This window comes from Pyxicephalus adspersus, chromosome 3 (genome assembly GCF_032062135.1).
Source record: "Pyxicephalus adspersus chromosome 3, UCB_Pads_2.0, whole genome shotgun sequence".
Taxonomy (NCBI): domain Eukaryota; kingdom Metazoa; phylum Chordata; class Amphibia; order Anura; family Pyxicephalidae; genus Pyxicephalus; species Pyxicephalus adspersus.
Window position 1 is genome coordinate 32,473,248 of NC_092860.1, and position 17,574 is coordinate 32,490,821.

The 17,574-nt window shown below is 35.3% G+C and overlaps 1 protein-coding gene across 3 annotated transcripts in view; it reads left to right on the top strand.

Moving 5' to 3' along the window:
• ALDH1A1 (aldehyde dehydrogenase 1 family member A1) overlaps positions 1–17,574 on the top strand; it is a 52,604-nt gene that overhangs the window by 23,572 nt on the left and 11,458 nt on the right. For all 3 annotated transcript variants that reach the window (XM_072404149.1, XM_072404151.1, XM_072404150.1), the window contains 8 exons: positions 8,903–9,007; positions 9,633–9,773; positions 10,774–10,903; positions 11,946–12,007; positions 13,403–13,531; positions 13,935–14,048; positions 14,703–14,805; positions 15,269–15,453. In XM_072404149.1, coding sequence (XP_072260250.1) covers positions 8,903–9,007; positions 9,633–9,773; positions 10,774–10,903; positions 11,946–12,007; positions 13,403–13,531; positions 13,935–14,048; positions 14,703–14,805; positions 15,269–15,453 — 969 coding nt within the window. The remainder of the gene's footprint in view (positions 1–8,902; positions 9,008–9,632; positions 9,774–10,773; positions 10,904–11,945; positions 12,008–13,402; positions 13,532–13,934; positions 14,049–14,702; positions 14,806–15,268; positions 15,454–17,574) is intronic.

Here is a 17,574-nt window from a genome sequence, read left to right on the forward strand (position 1 = left end):
AGATACAGGGTAAGAAAAAGGAGTGGAGGTCAGTAGAAGTCATACAGTGACAGTTCATGCTGATAAAGTTATCATACAACCAGGTTTTTCTCTCCATATGGTTAATGTATAACTGACATTGATCAATTACTAACACTGACAGCCAGTGGGTTGCCTCTCACATACAAGGCCATGCGCAAAAGTGTAGCTTTTGATATGCCTAATTCTAATCTTGATGTGTACATGAACGGAGATTGTGACACGCTTTAAAACTGTATCCCACAATATGTGTTCATTATATGAAAAACAATCATGTTCAGAACTAAAGTAAAGTAATATTTTACTTATTGTGGGGTTATTTTTTTTAGATTTGCCTACACCAAAAGGCTGGTCTATATAAATACCAATTGACTAAAAATTGCAACTGTTTCTCAGATATCTTTCTTATAATATAACAATGCCAAGGCAATGGCAACACAATTCTGAATAATTATAAGGGTAGGATGATCACTGTGGATGTCAAGACTAGTGCACAAAAACTCCTAAACATGTAATATACATACGTGAGACAAAGCTGGTAAATACTTATAACAAAAGATACAATGAGTATGAGAGCCCAAAATCATCTTTTGAAAAAAACACATTTTATAATAAAGCAAACTGTACCATTAAACAGTTCAAATTAGATATTCTAGTTTATTAATAAGGGTAATATTCATGGCACTTCTGTATTTCAAACAAACTCCTCAAAAGTTCAAAAGAAATCAATAAGATACTGACTTTTCAAGAGATACCTTCCTACTCCTCTTCTGCTGCTGCAGCTCTTCCTCTTCTGTTACCAATCCCAATTGAAGCATTATTAGTTTTATCTGTCTCTATGTAGCTTCTAATGTACAGGGTGAGACATTAACAGTGTGCAGTAAAATCTGATTAAGCAATTTTGCTTAGGAGTCGGTACAACTGTACAAGACTAAAGATTAGACTGCAGTTCAGTTTTAAGTTGGTAATACCTTAGGTGAATGACTTGTTAGTGTTTGGCATAACTGTGGAAGAACATGGTCACATTTTAGAAGACATTCTTTAAAAAAATGTTGTAAATACTAACTGAATTTAAAATGAATATGCAAGTAAAACGTGAGAAGTATTTTGCTAGCATGTTCACGAAAAGACCTAACAAACCAAAAATGATTCTTAGATTGGAGAATTACCTGACTAAAATGTATTCCACGTCTTGTGATGTATTTATAACAAACTTTTTTAAGAACAGATCTTTTTTCTGAAATTTCACTAGAATAATACATTTTGATAAAATTAGACAACCCTGGAATATTAGCATAATGTGAAATGCCATAAGAGTGAATGCTAAATTCTGGGCACAAACACTTTCATTTGAATATATTAATCAATGGGCACAGAGGTTATGTACAATATTTCTGTGTACTAAATGAAAACCTAGTCATTACCTTGTAATAGAATCAGTGATATCATCAATGTTCTGCCTGTGAAGAGATCAGAGCTGTATAAAGGACCCTACATCTAATGCCAATGCACAATTCTTTTTTGCAATACTTTTCACTCTTTTTTGTGCTGGGGGCAGATTAATATGGTTGCTTGTTGAGTCACATTACATGCATACCAGAAGTAAAGTGTTGCTTGTGCAAAAGATGTTTCATAAATAAGCTTAAGACCTGGACTTGCATGAAATATTCCTGTGGGCATGATAAGACCATAGCCACCTGCATATGCCACATGCAGGTGTTTGTACATCTGTTTTTTAATAAAGCAACCTGAACCCAGGACACCTATGTGCTTTGTAATGGAAAAAGCAACCTGCTTTCTGGTTGTGGGTTAGGTGATTTAACAATGAGCCACAGAAAGAGCCAGAACCACAACCAAAAGTGGAAGTTTCAACCTTATAATCACACATTTGCTTTATTTTTTTGAATTCATGCCTCTTGTACAGAAGTTAGTCTACATTTATCCCATAGAATTCAGCATTTTTGGGATGCATAGACAAATATTAATAAATATTTATATATATATATGTTGTTTGTTGTGCTTGAGGGCAAGTTTAAATCAAAAATGCTGCACAGACAAATGTAAATATGTATACCTTCAACATTGTTTATATTCTTAAATATTTATATGCTTTGGGGTGTTATAGGGTGTCTGAACAATTGAGAGGATATCTTCTGTGGTGGGACAAACAGCAGTAGTAACCTGATGATGATTCTCAGCCTTCCCTGCCCTATGCAATGCCTAAGTAATGAAAATTTCCTACCCTGAAAAGTTCCATCTCCACCTGAAATTTATGTGAATGATCTCCTTCCTCGTATGTGATCCCTCTGTTTTCTTGTTGGGTTTTAGCAGCCTATTTGCAACCCTGTGAAGGGAGGGAGGGGAGCAAATAATTAACTCTGTGTAAGCCAATGAACATGTACTCACTTGCCTCGCTCTCCCTGGAGCATATTCCATCTTTGGGCCTTATTTATTAAAGCTCTCCAAAGCTGGAGAGGATACACGTTCATCAGTGAACCTGGGTGATCAAGCTCTCCAAGGCTGTAGAGGATACACTTTTATCAGTGAACCTGGGTGATCAAGCTCTCCAAGGCTGTAGAGGATACACTTTTATCAGTGAACCTGGGTGATCAAGCTCTCCAAGGCTGTAGAGGATACACTTTTATCAGTGAACCTGGGTGATCAAGCTCTCCAAGGCTGGAGAGGATACACTTTTATCAGTGAACCTGGGTGATCCAAAAAACCTGGAATGAATCTGGTCCAGGATTGAAAACATTTGCTAACAAATAGCAAATGACTTAAAGAAATCCATTCCCAGTTTGCTGTATCACCGAAGTTCACTGATGAAAATGTATCCTCTGCAGCTTTAAAAAATCAGGCCCTTTGTCCAAACCTCTACTATGACAGAGGTCCTTTTAGCATATTCTACATCCTCCTTACCTTTCCTAAAGATAGTATTATTCTGGCATGTCTAGGAAGAAAAAGAATATATGACTCATTAATGCATTGATCACCTGCTTATGGGCTATAAGGCAGGCATGGATATGTAACAATGTTTACATTGGCTTCTCCCTTGTCCTGTTCAGTAGGATAGGATATAAGCAACTAAGCTATAATACACCTCCTACTATCAAATTAATTTCAGCAAAGTCAGGTCTACCATCACCTGAGTATCTGTATAGAGAAACTGTTGTGGCTATATAACACAAATATATAGATTATACTGTTAGACCTTTGAGTGGTTTGGATTAACCACCTGAGCGTTACACTGATTTCTAGATTTCTGTTCCAAAAGCGTCACAGGTTTTCATGAAATTTTTTTTTTAAATTGTAGACCTGTAACTTACAGAAATATGTCCGAATAGGGTTCTAGTAGATATCATGAATATAAAAAATGTTTGAAACACACAATCATGTAAAAAAAAAAAAAAACTTTTAATAAAATTAAAGGAAAAACACAAAAATCAGCTTAAACAAGAACACATAAATAAATGAAAAATACTGAAAATGCGATCATTCGGTATAATGTATAGTAATATATTTTTCTAAAACACCTCCCTAGTGTCCGTCACATACCTATAGACAAAACCACATAAATATATTTTCTATTATTTTGTATTGGATTGGATACAGGACTTTGTATTAAATCCAATACAAAAAATTTGAATTTTCCGCTACGACCCTCATCGGCGGGCGCACGCACGCGCATCATCAGGAATCGCCGAGGGACGCGTACGCAAATGCCGGGTATTCTAATTCTTTCCAAACTTCCATGCAAAAAGTGTTACATTTTTTGCATGGAAATTTATTTTGGATTGTAGGCTCTAATTCACCGAATTACCGCATAACTCACCAAAATATGTCCAAAATGTAATAAATTTAATAATTAAATTTTTTTTTTATAAAACATAAAAAAACATTAAAAAAAAAAAAATCTTTAAAAAAAACTAAAAAAAGTTCAAAAAAAAAAAAGTGTAAAATGTAATGTACAGTAGCTTATATAATATATATATAATACAATTATATATATATTATATAAGGATTTCTTTGTATTGAACTCAATACAGCTTTTTTGTATTGAGTTCAATACAAAGGAACTCAATGCAAAATTTTGAATTTGCCGCCCCGCCTCCCTCCCGCGCCGACGCACGCAGCGACGTCACCGGGAAACCCCGGTGATCTTCTCTGCACTCGCCGGCTGGACACCGAAGAGGACAGACGTGTCCGGAGGAGCGGAGGGAGAAGGTGAGTATTTTTTTTTTTTTTTTTTTGTCCAGCGATCGACGCTGGACAGGGAGAGGCACAGGGATAGGGACAGGGACAGGGAGAGGAGGGAGAGGAAGCCGGCTGGCTTAGAAAAGAAAGCCAGCTGGCTTTCTCCTCTAAGCCGGCCGGATTTTTCTTTTAAGGAGAGAGACACCCGACGCTGGAGGACGACGCTGGAACATGGACCCGACGCTGGAACACGGAACCGACGCTGGATTAGCACAGCGGGACCAGGTAAGTGGGGATTTTAGTGTAGGCGAAAAAATACGGGCTTAACCAAAAGAGCAAAAATATTTAGTGCGAGAAATTACGGGCTTAGCGGTTAGGGGGTTAATAAAGAATGGTGTGCCAGTAAAAGAAACTCTCTTTATGCTACAATTTAAATGTATCACCAATCCAAGCCCCTATGAACTCCTAGTCCTAGGAGTCAAGGCTTGTCATTATGTCATCGAGCAAAACAAACACAATTGGCTATATATGGGATATAAACTGTTTACCAGTTCATGGAGTGTTATATACAAAGTAACTTTATGGATATTGTTAATAGAAAGGTTTTCACAGAAATCTCCTTTAGTGGCTGAAAACTACTTGAAACATCATGTTTAAATTTTGATCAACCTACTTATGCGGTAATACTTTTAACGCTGTTAATTAAATCTGTGCAGCAATTTACTGTTGTTTTGTCCCTTTCCTAAACTTTTAACTGTATCTTAATTACCCCTGAGGCTCCTAATCAAATATTGAAATATTTTCTTTGATTAATATAGGAAGTAAAAACTGTGCTATTTTTTTTCTATTTATTTATTACCTTTTTGTTTGTCTTTACAAGCTGAACAACTTTCCCTAAAGTGGACCTTTTACAAAAAGATAGTGTAAGCTGCTATTGCTAGACATGGTTCTAAAAATCCTGTTTTCCTGGTTGGTGTTCTGATCTTTTGTATTTAATACCCATCAAATCACTGAGCCAGAATAAGTATACATCTCAGGTGTTCAGGCCACTGTCTCACTGTTACCTACATGCTTGTTTCAAGTATGTGACTACAACTACTGACACCAAAGGATTAGCTTCACATCCAGGGACTTGCTGGCAATGGCAGTTTATATAATATCACTGAGCGGTCCATTTTAGGCTTTTTAAAACAGCTTTTGGCAGAAGCAGTTTTCTTTTTTTGGTGAGGCAATACCCTACTGTATATACCTTCATTATGTTGGTATCCTAAAGCCTCTTTAACATAATTAAAACAAAGCCAAATATTCACCTCAAAATATATTCATTAAGCCTTCCTAATACAAAAATATACCATGTGTGTAATTCTTAGTTAAGTGTTAACTTAGTATATTATATTTGCAAAAAGAAGGGTAAAATATTCTGTTTGCATAAATCATAAGTGTAGAACTAAGATAAGAAAAAGTTTGGCTCATGCAGACTAGAGTTGGTGTGAGGACACTGTTTTTAAAGTTTTGTAATCATAAAAATTGTAATGAACTTTGCCCTAGCTTGCATGATTGACACCCGTGATTGCATGTACAACGCCCATGCAATAACTACATATGCTATTTAGAACATCCAATATGTTCACTGGGATTTGACTTTTTTTAATTTTTCAATAAATGCTGTTAGAACAACTGCTGTTGTATAGAGCTAATCTGTAAAACTTTTACAATGCAGAGACTGATATCAGGAAAGATTAAACTATATCTGCTAGGTTAATTTTAAAAGCCTCCCCCTTTGCTAAAACTTTCACCCCTTCCCATCTACTAGCATTTACTTTCGAAACAATTTAAATCACAGGACCATTCACAGCACCATTTTTGGGAGTGAAGGCCAGTGAACCACTGCTGCAGTCTAGACGTATCACCAAATGGTCTTGTTGAAGCCCCTGATTTTTTGTTAATATTATGCAGACATTGGAGTCTTATGGACATTGTGGGATCATACAAGTCCATGGAGTGACAGTTATTTTGTTTAGATTTAGCAACCTGAAAAAGAACCACTCACGACATGTCATGCAATGCGAACACGAAGAAGCCATGTAGTTTACCTTTTTTTCAGTTACTGGCATTAATAGCTAAAGAGGGTATTGTTTATTGATGATCTATAATAAATTTTGGTTTATTTCACACTGGATTTCAGCTAGCAGGAAGCAAACTGGTTGCCCTGAACTGAAAAGATTGTCAATAAGAACATCTCATTGTGGTATATGTTGTAGTAATGAATAAAACAGACAGCAAAGCATAGTGAACTAGAAAGGTAAAGATGTAACTAACCCATTTACTATTCTGCTCTCTTGCATTATAGTATGATATATATAAGGCTGCATTATGCATTCAAGTGTCTTGTAATTGTCATGGCTTTTCTATCTAAGATTAAAAAATAAAACAAAATATTTTCACTTTAATCTCATATGCTAGTGGTTTGACTACAATTAATGTATGCAGATACAGTAATACAATAATTTATATTCTAGTACCAGCTAACAGAGATGCATCTGTGTTGGAGTAATTGATGCCACTTAGGTAGTATGGCTGGGTCAATTCAACAAAAGTTGTAGTCTAGTCTAGTGTAGTTTAGATGCAGAGAGTGAAATGAAATAAGCACAGTGTGTGTTTGATACCTAATCAGAACAAATTTACAACTAATTTCACCGTGTTGTAGGCATTATTTCCTAATGCCCCAAAAATAATAAAAGAAACTTGCATTTCTCTCTGATCCAACATTTTTCACTAATCAAGTCAGTGCTTCCTGTGGTTTTTCAAGTAATTCCTTTTAAAATGGATGAACAACTTTTCGTGCATCAAGAAGTCAATAGTTGACCATATACAGATGAACACAGCTTGAATTCTGCATAATGAGGTTCAGTAAAGCATGCTTTCTCACTTCTGAGGGTAATATGCTCCTTTTGGCAAGTATCCTCCAGTATCACAGCCAAGCAGTGTGATTTCTGCAATCAGCCACCAAAAAAAACCCTTGGCGTAAATTGAGAGACTCCTCAGCACCCTGTCCAACTTCATTTTCAACCCTGTTAAATGCAATTACAGTGAATTATTGCTTGACAATGTTGGAAATTTTTTTTTAATGCAGTAAAACAGTCTTTTTATAATTATGTTCCATTTTGTATAACTTCTCAAGAACAAAATATGATATGTTCATTTGGATGCGTTTTTGAAAGTTTTGGCACGGTATGTAAAAATGATTGCAGAATTGATAAAATGCGTCAGTCTCAACCTGAGTCTATTTTCCACCTATTAATTTTGTGGATTCTTGTAATACCTACATAACCAGAACCAAACCCAGTGGAAACAAATGACTTTATCAAATCGTAAAGTTTAAATGATTTGTAAAATCTCTGGCACTGATGCAAACCAATTAAGACATACTGTGGATTTTAATATCATGTGTTGGTAATGAATATCTGTGCTTTACAAGTTGTGTGTATTACGTTTTGACTATACTATTGAGTACAGTGGCTGCTGTACTTCTAAGGTTTCAACATGTAGTGTTATCAAAGCAGAACTTAAGCGATTTGAGCTCCCAGTTAAGACATAATACCAAACATAAATTTTTCCCAGCAGTCAGCCCTATTAGGCAGCAAAAAGGAGCCTAATTAAAAGCTGCTTCTAATGTTTCAGTTAAAACAGAAGTCTCAGTTTCTCCCATTGTGCCCCTCATCCCCTCCTATTGTGCACCTTCCCAGTTATTTATACATTATTGTCAACTCACTAAACTGCATGAATTCATTTAACCCTTTGCTGTTTTATTTATTGCTAATTTTCTATTTCAGAATGTTAAATTCTCATACCTATTATGGTGTGAATGTATGTGAGACGTTATCCATAAGCTGTGAATAATTAAAGTAAAATTAAATTCCCTGAACACATGAAAGTCCCTAATATGTGAATTGCCGGGTTTTTTAAAGTGTTTTTTATATATATATATTTTTTTTTACTTGCCTTTAGTCTTCTTAGTTTTATGCACTTTATCCTCTTTCTTTCTGGCCATTATCATTTTGTGCAACCATACCATAGATATTGCAGCTGTGGGAATTATCCTGTGTACGATTCTCTCATTTAACTTCTAGTGCCCGGGGATCGTGCACAGAAGGATTCCCACATCTGCAGTACTCCTCCTGTAATGATTTCCTCAATCTTCCGATGGGTCCGTAAAATCGGTTCGCCGAAATTTCGCAGACCCATCGGAAGTTCAAGGACATTTTCATGAGAATATCAGAGGCATTCTCGCTCATCCTTTTTAGGCATATCCTTCGCTATATGTTCTTGTGTGGACACTGGAAACTAGTGAAAAGACTACAGTGTTACACTACATGCATGAAATCCTTCCATTATCATGATGCACCCAACAAAATATAACATTTGAAGAATTTACTGTTATATATATTCTATATTTCATCATTCACTTACTGCTTTTTGCCCATTGATCCAGGATTTGTTTAGGCTGAGTATTACCCTGCTTGTTTTTTTTTTTATTAAGAACCATTTACTGGTTATCACAACAAATAGTTTCTAATCATATAGTTTAGTTATTGTTTCAAAAAGTTTCTAAGCATGTTATAAACATATTTAACGATAGGTAAAATATGCAAGTAATTTCAAACTTTTAATTTTGTGCCTTTTCTTCTAGATCTTTATAAACAATGAATGGCATAATTCAGTCAGTGGTAAAAAGTTCCCCGTCTTTAACCCTGCTACAGGAGAAAAAATATGTGAAATTGAAGAAGGAGATAAGGTAAGGATATAATCAGCACAACTCTTCTTTTAAAGTGCTTAGAAACTATAAGGTTCTATTGTAAAAGGATGTAATTTTTCTCTAGGTAACCCATAATCCAGCAATATGTACAAAAGTAATATTAGTAATAAATAAACTATTATTATGTGGCAAAGGAATCCCTGAGTGGTATGAGTTATCTAAAGCAACAGTACAATGGGGTGCTTTGTCTTATGGAAATCTCAGAATAAGTTAAATTTCATATATACCCTACTGATTCATCCTATTCACACATATATTAAAAAATAAGAGAAAAAAAACAGAGGTATTTTTTAATTTCATTCCTCCCATTTCTGTGTAATTAGATTTATTGCAACTGTCCTTTATCTGCTAGGTCCCCCAAAAGTCAACTGACTGTTCTTTAAATTTACTCAACCAAATGAAAAAGTTAGTGCGGCTTTAATGTGATATAAACTGTCAGTTTTTAAACTTGTAACCTTCCAAAAAATGAACAAATAAATAAAATGAATTAAAATGCATTATACCATTTTTCTAAGCAACAGATACATACAAACTGTAATGTTAAGTAGGATGTAGGTCTTTGATAAATGTTATTAATATGGGCGAACACTTTCTTTGATTGCAGGAAGATGTAGACAAAGCAGTAAAGGCTGCAAGGGAAGCATTCGCATTTGGGTCAACATGGCGCAGAATGGATGCTTCTGAAAGGGGAAAACTCTTGAATAAACTAGCTGATCTTATTGAACGTGACATCCTAATTCTAAGTGTAAGTCAATAATATATTCAAAGAATGGGATTGATAAAAAATGAAATGAAGAAAAAATGAGATAAGTGAAGCAGGTATTATTACTATCTATCTATCTATCTATCTATCTATCTATCTATCTATCTATCTATAACTAACTACCTAACTATTTGTTATGGGGTTCTACAACTGATACTGTATGTGTACATTTGGTTTCACATATTTTCCTTGTGGTTAGGCCTTTTTCTGACATGTATACAAGGAGTGGAGAGTAGCTAGGTTAAGCATGGCATACAAGAATGTACAGTTTGCAAATAAAAAGGGAACCCATTTTCCTATTTTGTGTTTTACAAGTGCAGATAAAGCAGGAGATTCCTCACTCCCCTTCCTACAATCGCAGGGCTATAGAATTTTCCCACGTGACTATGCAGGTTCTTGGCGATACGCCCAATATTGTAACACAGGGTCATAAGTCATTCACTTATCTGTGCATAATAGTACTGTCATTTTTTTTTTTTTTTCACAGCTAAATGAAGGAATGAAGTATAGGTGTCATTGGGTTGGGAAGGGGAGTAAAAAAATAAAATAAAAAGGAAAACTGTTGCTTTGCCCTACCTGGGCTGCAATTTAGGGTAACACCAAAATAAAACAACCTCAAGGTTTATGCAAAAAAATCAGATATAGGGGTTTAGTAAGGCAGCTGGTTTATTAGTTCATATATCTATAAAAATCTGCCCATGTCGCCACCATACAAGTATTACTGTCCCACCCATTCTACACTCAACTTTTAAAATTAAAAAAAAACTCTGAAGAGCTAAGAATTATTCAAGCTGCATTTTTATTCAATATAGTTCATGCAGTTTAGTAATTGTACAGTTAAACGCATGTGTAGTCAAACATATAGATGTAACTGCAAAACTATTGTGTTTTAACAATACGACTATAAGTAGTTTGTTTACCTGCTGTACATATTTGGTAGACTTAATATTTTATAAACTTAAGTTGTAAATCTTGTTTTCAGACTATGGAATCTATAGATGCAGGAAAACCATTTGCTGCATCCTATCTAGCTGACATTCCGGGAGCTGTGAAGTCTTTACGTTACTGCGCAGGCTGGGCAGATAAAAACCATGGCCGCACAATACCAATGGGTAAGTTATGTTCTATTCATTGTAATTCTTTTCTCAGTACTACTTTATATTACTAACAGTGCCCTAAACAATAAATTGTTGGGTTTGGGCTTGTACTGCTTTAAAACATCAACGGGCCCAAAGTGTCCATCTTATAAATGTGTTTTCTATTCTATTTCATTTAGCGAAGATACTTCCTTTTAGCCGTGCGGCCTGATGTATTTTATGGCATCCCCAGCATCCATTGTTAGGCTGTGCATGGCTGAAGGGACTTTATAGCCTGTCTGCACCCAGTCACCAGTGCCTGTTTCGTGTGTGTATGTTTCGTCTGATGTACTGTTGCTGACCTTGCCTGTTTCTGCTGCCTCGACCGACCCTTGCCTGTGACCCAGACTCTGTTTGTGTTTTGCCTCTGTGTACATCGTCTGGTGGATGGATTATCTGTTATGATTCCTGACTCTGAATTCTGGACTAGTCTATTGGAATCTTGGTACTTCTATCTATGGGCCCCTGGTCTGCTGCCAGCCCTTCCGCTGACACCATCCTTTGCGCACTTGGGGTCTTGGGGCAACTAAGTCCTGGGAGACCCCACCAGTCTCCCGAGGCTGAGCGAGGGCTTACTAAAGGTGAAGAGTGTGGTGTAGATTGGGGGATTGGTGTCTGGGGAATACTGGTGCTGACCAGGACCTTACAACAATATAATATTTTCTATACTTCCAATACTAAAAAATAGTGTTTCTTTTTTTATTTGTGTTCTCGAAAAGAAGGTTTTCAATTACATCTTGACCTGTTCTGACATGGAGTGAGAGGAGATCTACCCAATAGTGCAATAAAACTTAATTACCTTAGTTCAAACAGAGTCTTAATTCATTAAAACAGTGTCTTTTAGCACTTTGCTTTTTAACAAATAAATTCAAAGTTCTGGGAAAAGTTATACATTAACTAGGGTTTACTTATTTCTGTATTCACCTGTTGTTTACCAAACACTGTATATCTTATTACCAAAGTCTTCTTTTGTTTTGTGCACTTACTAATCTTATTATATCAAAAATCTTATGTATAGATGGGGACTACTTCACTTTTACAAGACATGAACCAGTTGGAGTATGCGGTCAAATTATCCCTGTGAGTATGAAAAGTGCTGATTGTTCAGATGTAATAATTTAATGATAAGGAGCATCCCCTATGTTAGTTAAAGGTTTAGTAGGGACAATTTTTTTGAAGCCTGTGTGATTGAAGTCTGTGTAATTACTTAGATGCTATACTGTGGTGTTTATAACTGACAATATTCTGTTAGTTGCATGACAAGGAAAGGAAAGGTCAGTTGCATGACATGGAAAGAGGTTGGGATACAGTAATTATATACATAACACTTTGGTCACAGCTGTATTAATATTTTATTAAGGAAACAACATGTATACAAATCAAACCAAATGTACAATTTAAAAGGAGATTAAAGTTTACATTTTGTAGAGGTAAACAAATTAGGCCAAGGGTAATGCTGCCCAGAATAGTGAAAGCTTGTAACAAACTTCTAAATATACAAGGTATGGACCTATATTACTATTATTATTATTATTATTATTTTTATTATTATTATTAATAATAATAAACACTTTTCATATAGCACCAACATATTACGCATCACTGTACATTAAATAGGGGTTGCAAATGACAGAGAGATATAGACAGTGACACAGGAGGAGGAGAGGATCCTACCCAGAAAAGCTTACAATCTAAGAGGAGGGGGAAGTAGCACACAATAGGAGTCCATACTGCCTATACTCTATGCTGTGTCTTCCACCACTCTTGTCAGTACTCTTGTCCTATAATTTATAAATAGCTAAACACTCCGATGGTATTGAGTGCAAATGTCAATAAATTCTTTCTACAGGCTTTTTTTTTACTTCTATGTACTTTCCTAAAACTGATCTCTCTTTTTCTGGGCCTTTGTTTTTACATCAAATGGTGCTTTCTTCCTCACACTAAGAGCCTTTGCATTGCTCAGACATGCCCCATTCCCCACTTTTTTCCAGCTTGGCTGCTTTTTGTATCCCACAAGCCCACTTTTTCCAGCCAACCCCAATCAATTCATCTTTCTCCTATGTTGCTCTCAGATCAGAGAGTCCATTAGTCATAGTTAGTAATATAGGTATTGTATTGTTTTTTTTCATTTCTCATTATTTATTTTAACTTTAAAATGTCTGAGTTTATGCGTACTTTGAAAACAAAGTATCAGTGTGATGCATAGATGTAATAGGCATGCTCCAGAGGTTAACTATTTACAAATGAGGGATATCCCCACTCCCTATTTTAAAGTCTAAACGAAGAACACCATTACTCTCTAAGTCTGACCTAATCATGTATCCAAGAATACAAAATGTTTTTGCTGTTTTCTAGTCTTACTTATATCTTCTATTTTGATAGGGAGAATATATATAATATTGGTATAACACAGTTCATTTTACTGGTAGTTGGAGTAGTTGCAGTATTATTAATTGTTTAATGCTTTATTCCCAGTGGAATTTCCCACTTGTAATGTTTTCCTGGAAAATCGCACCTGCACTCTGCTGTGGCAACACAATCGTCATAAAGCCAGCAGAGCAAACACCATTGACAGCTCTGTACATGGGATCACTAATAAAAGAGGTGAGTGTAATGTGTACTAACAAATATCTTACAGTAGTGACTGATTGAACCTCTGCTCTGGTTTAAAAAAATGTGTTGCATATTGTATACGTGTGTTGTGTGTGTAAATATAAATATACATACATATATATATATATATATATATATATACAGTATATGTATATATTAGTTTCCCTCTCCTTCTTTTTATGCAAATGGCCTGGCTGTAATTTTATACCACTTGCTTTATTATTTTCAGTCTGTCACCTGAAACTTATGGAAAATTACTACAGCCATTGTATCTCTCCCATGGCTAATTTGCTTTGGCTAATTACATTTTAACACTTTTTTTTTTTACATTTTTGGTATGTTTTATAGGCAAATCAAAAAAAGCTCATTTGATTTTCCATTTGTATCTATTCAGGCTGGCTTTCCACCAGGTGTAGTGAATATTGTGCCTGGATACGGACCCACTGCAGGAGCAGCCATATCAAATCACATGGATATAAATAAAGTGGCTTTCACTGGCTCTACTGAGGTAAGTATTATTTATTCCATGTCTCCTATATGGTGGATGTATACAGTACAATATACAGTGCATACATCTGTTTTAAGTTCAGATGTGTATGTACATACATCTGATGATGACGTACACACACCTACTCATGATTTGTGATAGCTAGAAAAATTAAATAGATGATCATTTTTCAATAAGGAAGGAAAAAAAAAGAACACTGCATGTATATGATATTATTTAGGTTATGTTAAAACATACCAGTACTTAAAAAATCTAACTCTAAGAAAGAGTTAGTCCTACTCACCTGGCCATGCTGATATTTGCTAACAAATAGAAAATGACTTCACAAATCCATTCCAGGTTTGCTGGATCACCCAGCTTCACTGATGAAAGTGTATCTTTTCCAGCCTTGGGGAGCTTTAATAAAACAGGGCCTATGTGTGTAATGACACAGGGCTTCCTGGCATGATGCATGTTAGAGTAGGAAGAAAATAGTTACCCCCACTGACTCGTCATGAAAAGTAGAGACACACAGTACATCTTAAACATGGAAGATGACTCCAAAGGTACTGTGAAGTCACTATATATATTTAAGAATTCAACAAAAAAGTTCATTTATTCTATAATTAAGTTTGTGACTGGATTTATTATGAATAATCATATTTTCTATTTTAGGTTGGCAAGCTCATAAAAGAAGCAGCTGGAAAAAGTAACCTGAAAAGAGTTACACTGGAACTCGGCGGAAAAAGTCCAGTTATTGTATTTGCTGATGCAGACTGTTAGTAACATTTTGGTGTTTAATTAAAAGTACTTGCATGGTTAATTAGAAATGTCATTACAAACATCTATTTGTTTATTTTCCGGCATCCTTTGTTAAAGAGACAGATAATAATGTAAAAATCAGTTTAAACTAACCAGCAATTATATTACATTAATCTGATTGTTCAAAACGGATTGACTGCATTTTGCATAGACATGAAGCTACAAGCCAATGATTATACATTCAATTGAAGAATTCATGACAAAGTTGTATAGGAAATAAACAGGAGCTACTAGAAATTAAAGGAACTAAAGCAATTGATTGAGAAAATGCATTGAAGACTAGAAAAGATTATCTGTAGGGAGGCCACAATCCGCTAATTCTATGCCAACTGTCTGTTTATGTATTAGATCACCAATCTGATGAGTTTGCAATAAACAGATATTTCTCTAGTAATGTGCATTACATTTTTTCTTTTCAGTGGATACTGCTGTAGAGATTGCCCACCATGGTTTGTTTTATCATCAAGGACAGTGTTGCATAGCTGGATCCAGGATATTTGTGGAAGAGCCTATCTATGATGAATTTGTGCGCAAAAGTGTTGAGAGGGCAAAAAAGAGAGTTTTAGGAGATCCTCTTACACCTGGAATACAACAAGGTCCACAGGTGCGTATGTCACAATATTATATCAAACCCAGTGTTCTAAAGAGGTGTCTTATAATGTGTATGGTTTGACTATTATTGTATATGGAAAAATGTACTGTGTATGTACACTTTAGCCATTCTGGGTGACGGAATACAAAGTTGACAATTGGCCTGCTTTTTTAGCCAACTGTTTGGGTATACTGATGCAAAACAGGAAGTCTGCCTCTTTTAGGCGGACTTACACACATGCAATAATTGTCTTTGGAAAGGATGTTTCACAATCTCTTCCAACAACAAACGACTGCACAACGCATAAACAAGTGCTGTACATACATCACCATTCTGCTGTATTGAGAAGGGAGGAGGAGAACGATGGAGCGGCACCCCTCTGCACTCTCTCCCCTTTCACTTCCATTACTATCGTTTGTCTCCATCGTCCATGGATCCGCCAGGATGGTCGTTCAGACAATGGATGACAAGCAATGTACACAAGCAAGATTCTCATCCGTTATCAGCCCTGAGCCGATAATCGGACGAGAACCATTGAACCTGTGTAATTAGCCTTAGTCTCTCCAGCTCACCAGTCTAGGTATGCCTTGAAAAACTGCTATAAATTTTGATTTATTTCTATGTTACCACACCTTGTGCATTATGCTTGCTATGTGCACTGAATAAACCTGTATACCTCCACAGTGTTTTGCTCATCTTCTATAAAACAGGTGTGCTGCTGACTGTAGGTTGCAATCATATTAAATTATCCAAACCCATTGAGAATATAAAACCTTTAGCTTCATAGTTATGCAAGAATGATTCATTTGTGTGTGCATTATTAAAAGATTGTTAAACATAATCAGACACAGAGGTATTATAATTATACATCCAAGTAGAAGCTGCTGTATCAGTTCTATGTGAATTTGCCAGGTTCCCAGGGTTTCTATGCTTAGGGATCAAAATGTGCAAGAAAATAACTAGTCTAGCTTTTGGCCAGGCTCCAAGGTGTTGTGTTCAGTCCTTGGCCTGGCCACATGATTAAACATACCGCTTGAACAGCTACCAAATTGAATTCTGATGTGTACATCTTTTTACAGAGAAGATAAGAAACCCATATCTTAGTAGCAGGAGATTATACTATAAAACTGAGTTTCCGTTGTTTGTGAGATTTTAACAAGCAGACTGTTCAATATAAATGCACTTTTTTGGTCTTCTTTTCTATTTGGTGTCTAATCAGGCTATTACCTTTACAGAGAAAAATCTAAGCCTACAATCCCCTTTTAATTGCCCCCTGTATTTCTTAAATGTATTTTGTTTGTTAAAGCTAAATAGTAAAGCCTGTGTACAATTTTAATTTTGTGTTATGTTATGATATTCAAAATATGTTTTCCACATACTATTTTTAGCTATTATATATATTTAAAATTTATAGAAAACTATACAGCCTAAGTGTTACAACTCTGGATATTACATACTGCTTAGGACGAGAAGTCACTATCTTGAGATACCAATTGGGAACAAAATGATGCATAAATCTCAGGGGAATATATGGGTATTAACAGACAAAGTTATAATTACTGCTCAGTAATAAATGGTTTGCAGTTTTAATAGTGTCTAGAGATATTGCATGCATTGGACAGTAAATACATTCACAATATTTCCTTTAATATTTTAAGAGTGGGTTGTACATGAGAGAGTACTCGGTTGCATTTTCTTCAACTTATAAGGTACTTAGCCTTGAGACATACTTGAGACACACATGCATAATAATATAAATTATTCACAGGTGAACATAAAGCCATACAAAGCGAATACAGTATAGAACAATTATATAATAAATTCAATAAAATTGTTCTTATGGAGCAAAAATAACCATTACCTTTATTTATTTTGAATAAGCATGTCATCCCTTTTTATTTAAAATCACATAATAATTTAAAATTAAAAATACTCAGAATCTATCATTTATGTTATACATTTATTGTATTAGGAAAATCATCCTGCTAAATTACTCTGAATTCCTTTCCATATTATGTGCTTGCATAGCAGACAGCTACCCAGTCAAGCATAACACTTTTGTAACTATTCTCATTATCTGGTATACAAATTGTGCTTTATAAAGCCTGGCTCAAGTTACTGGTTAAACAAATT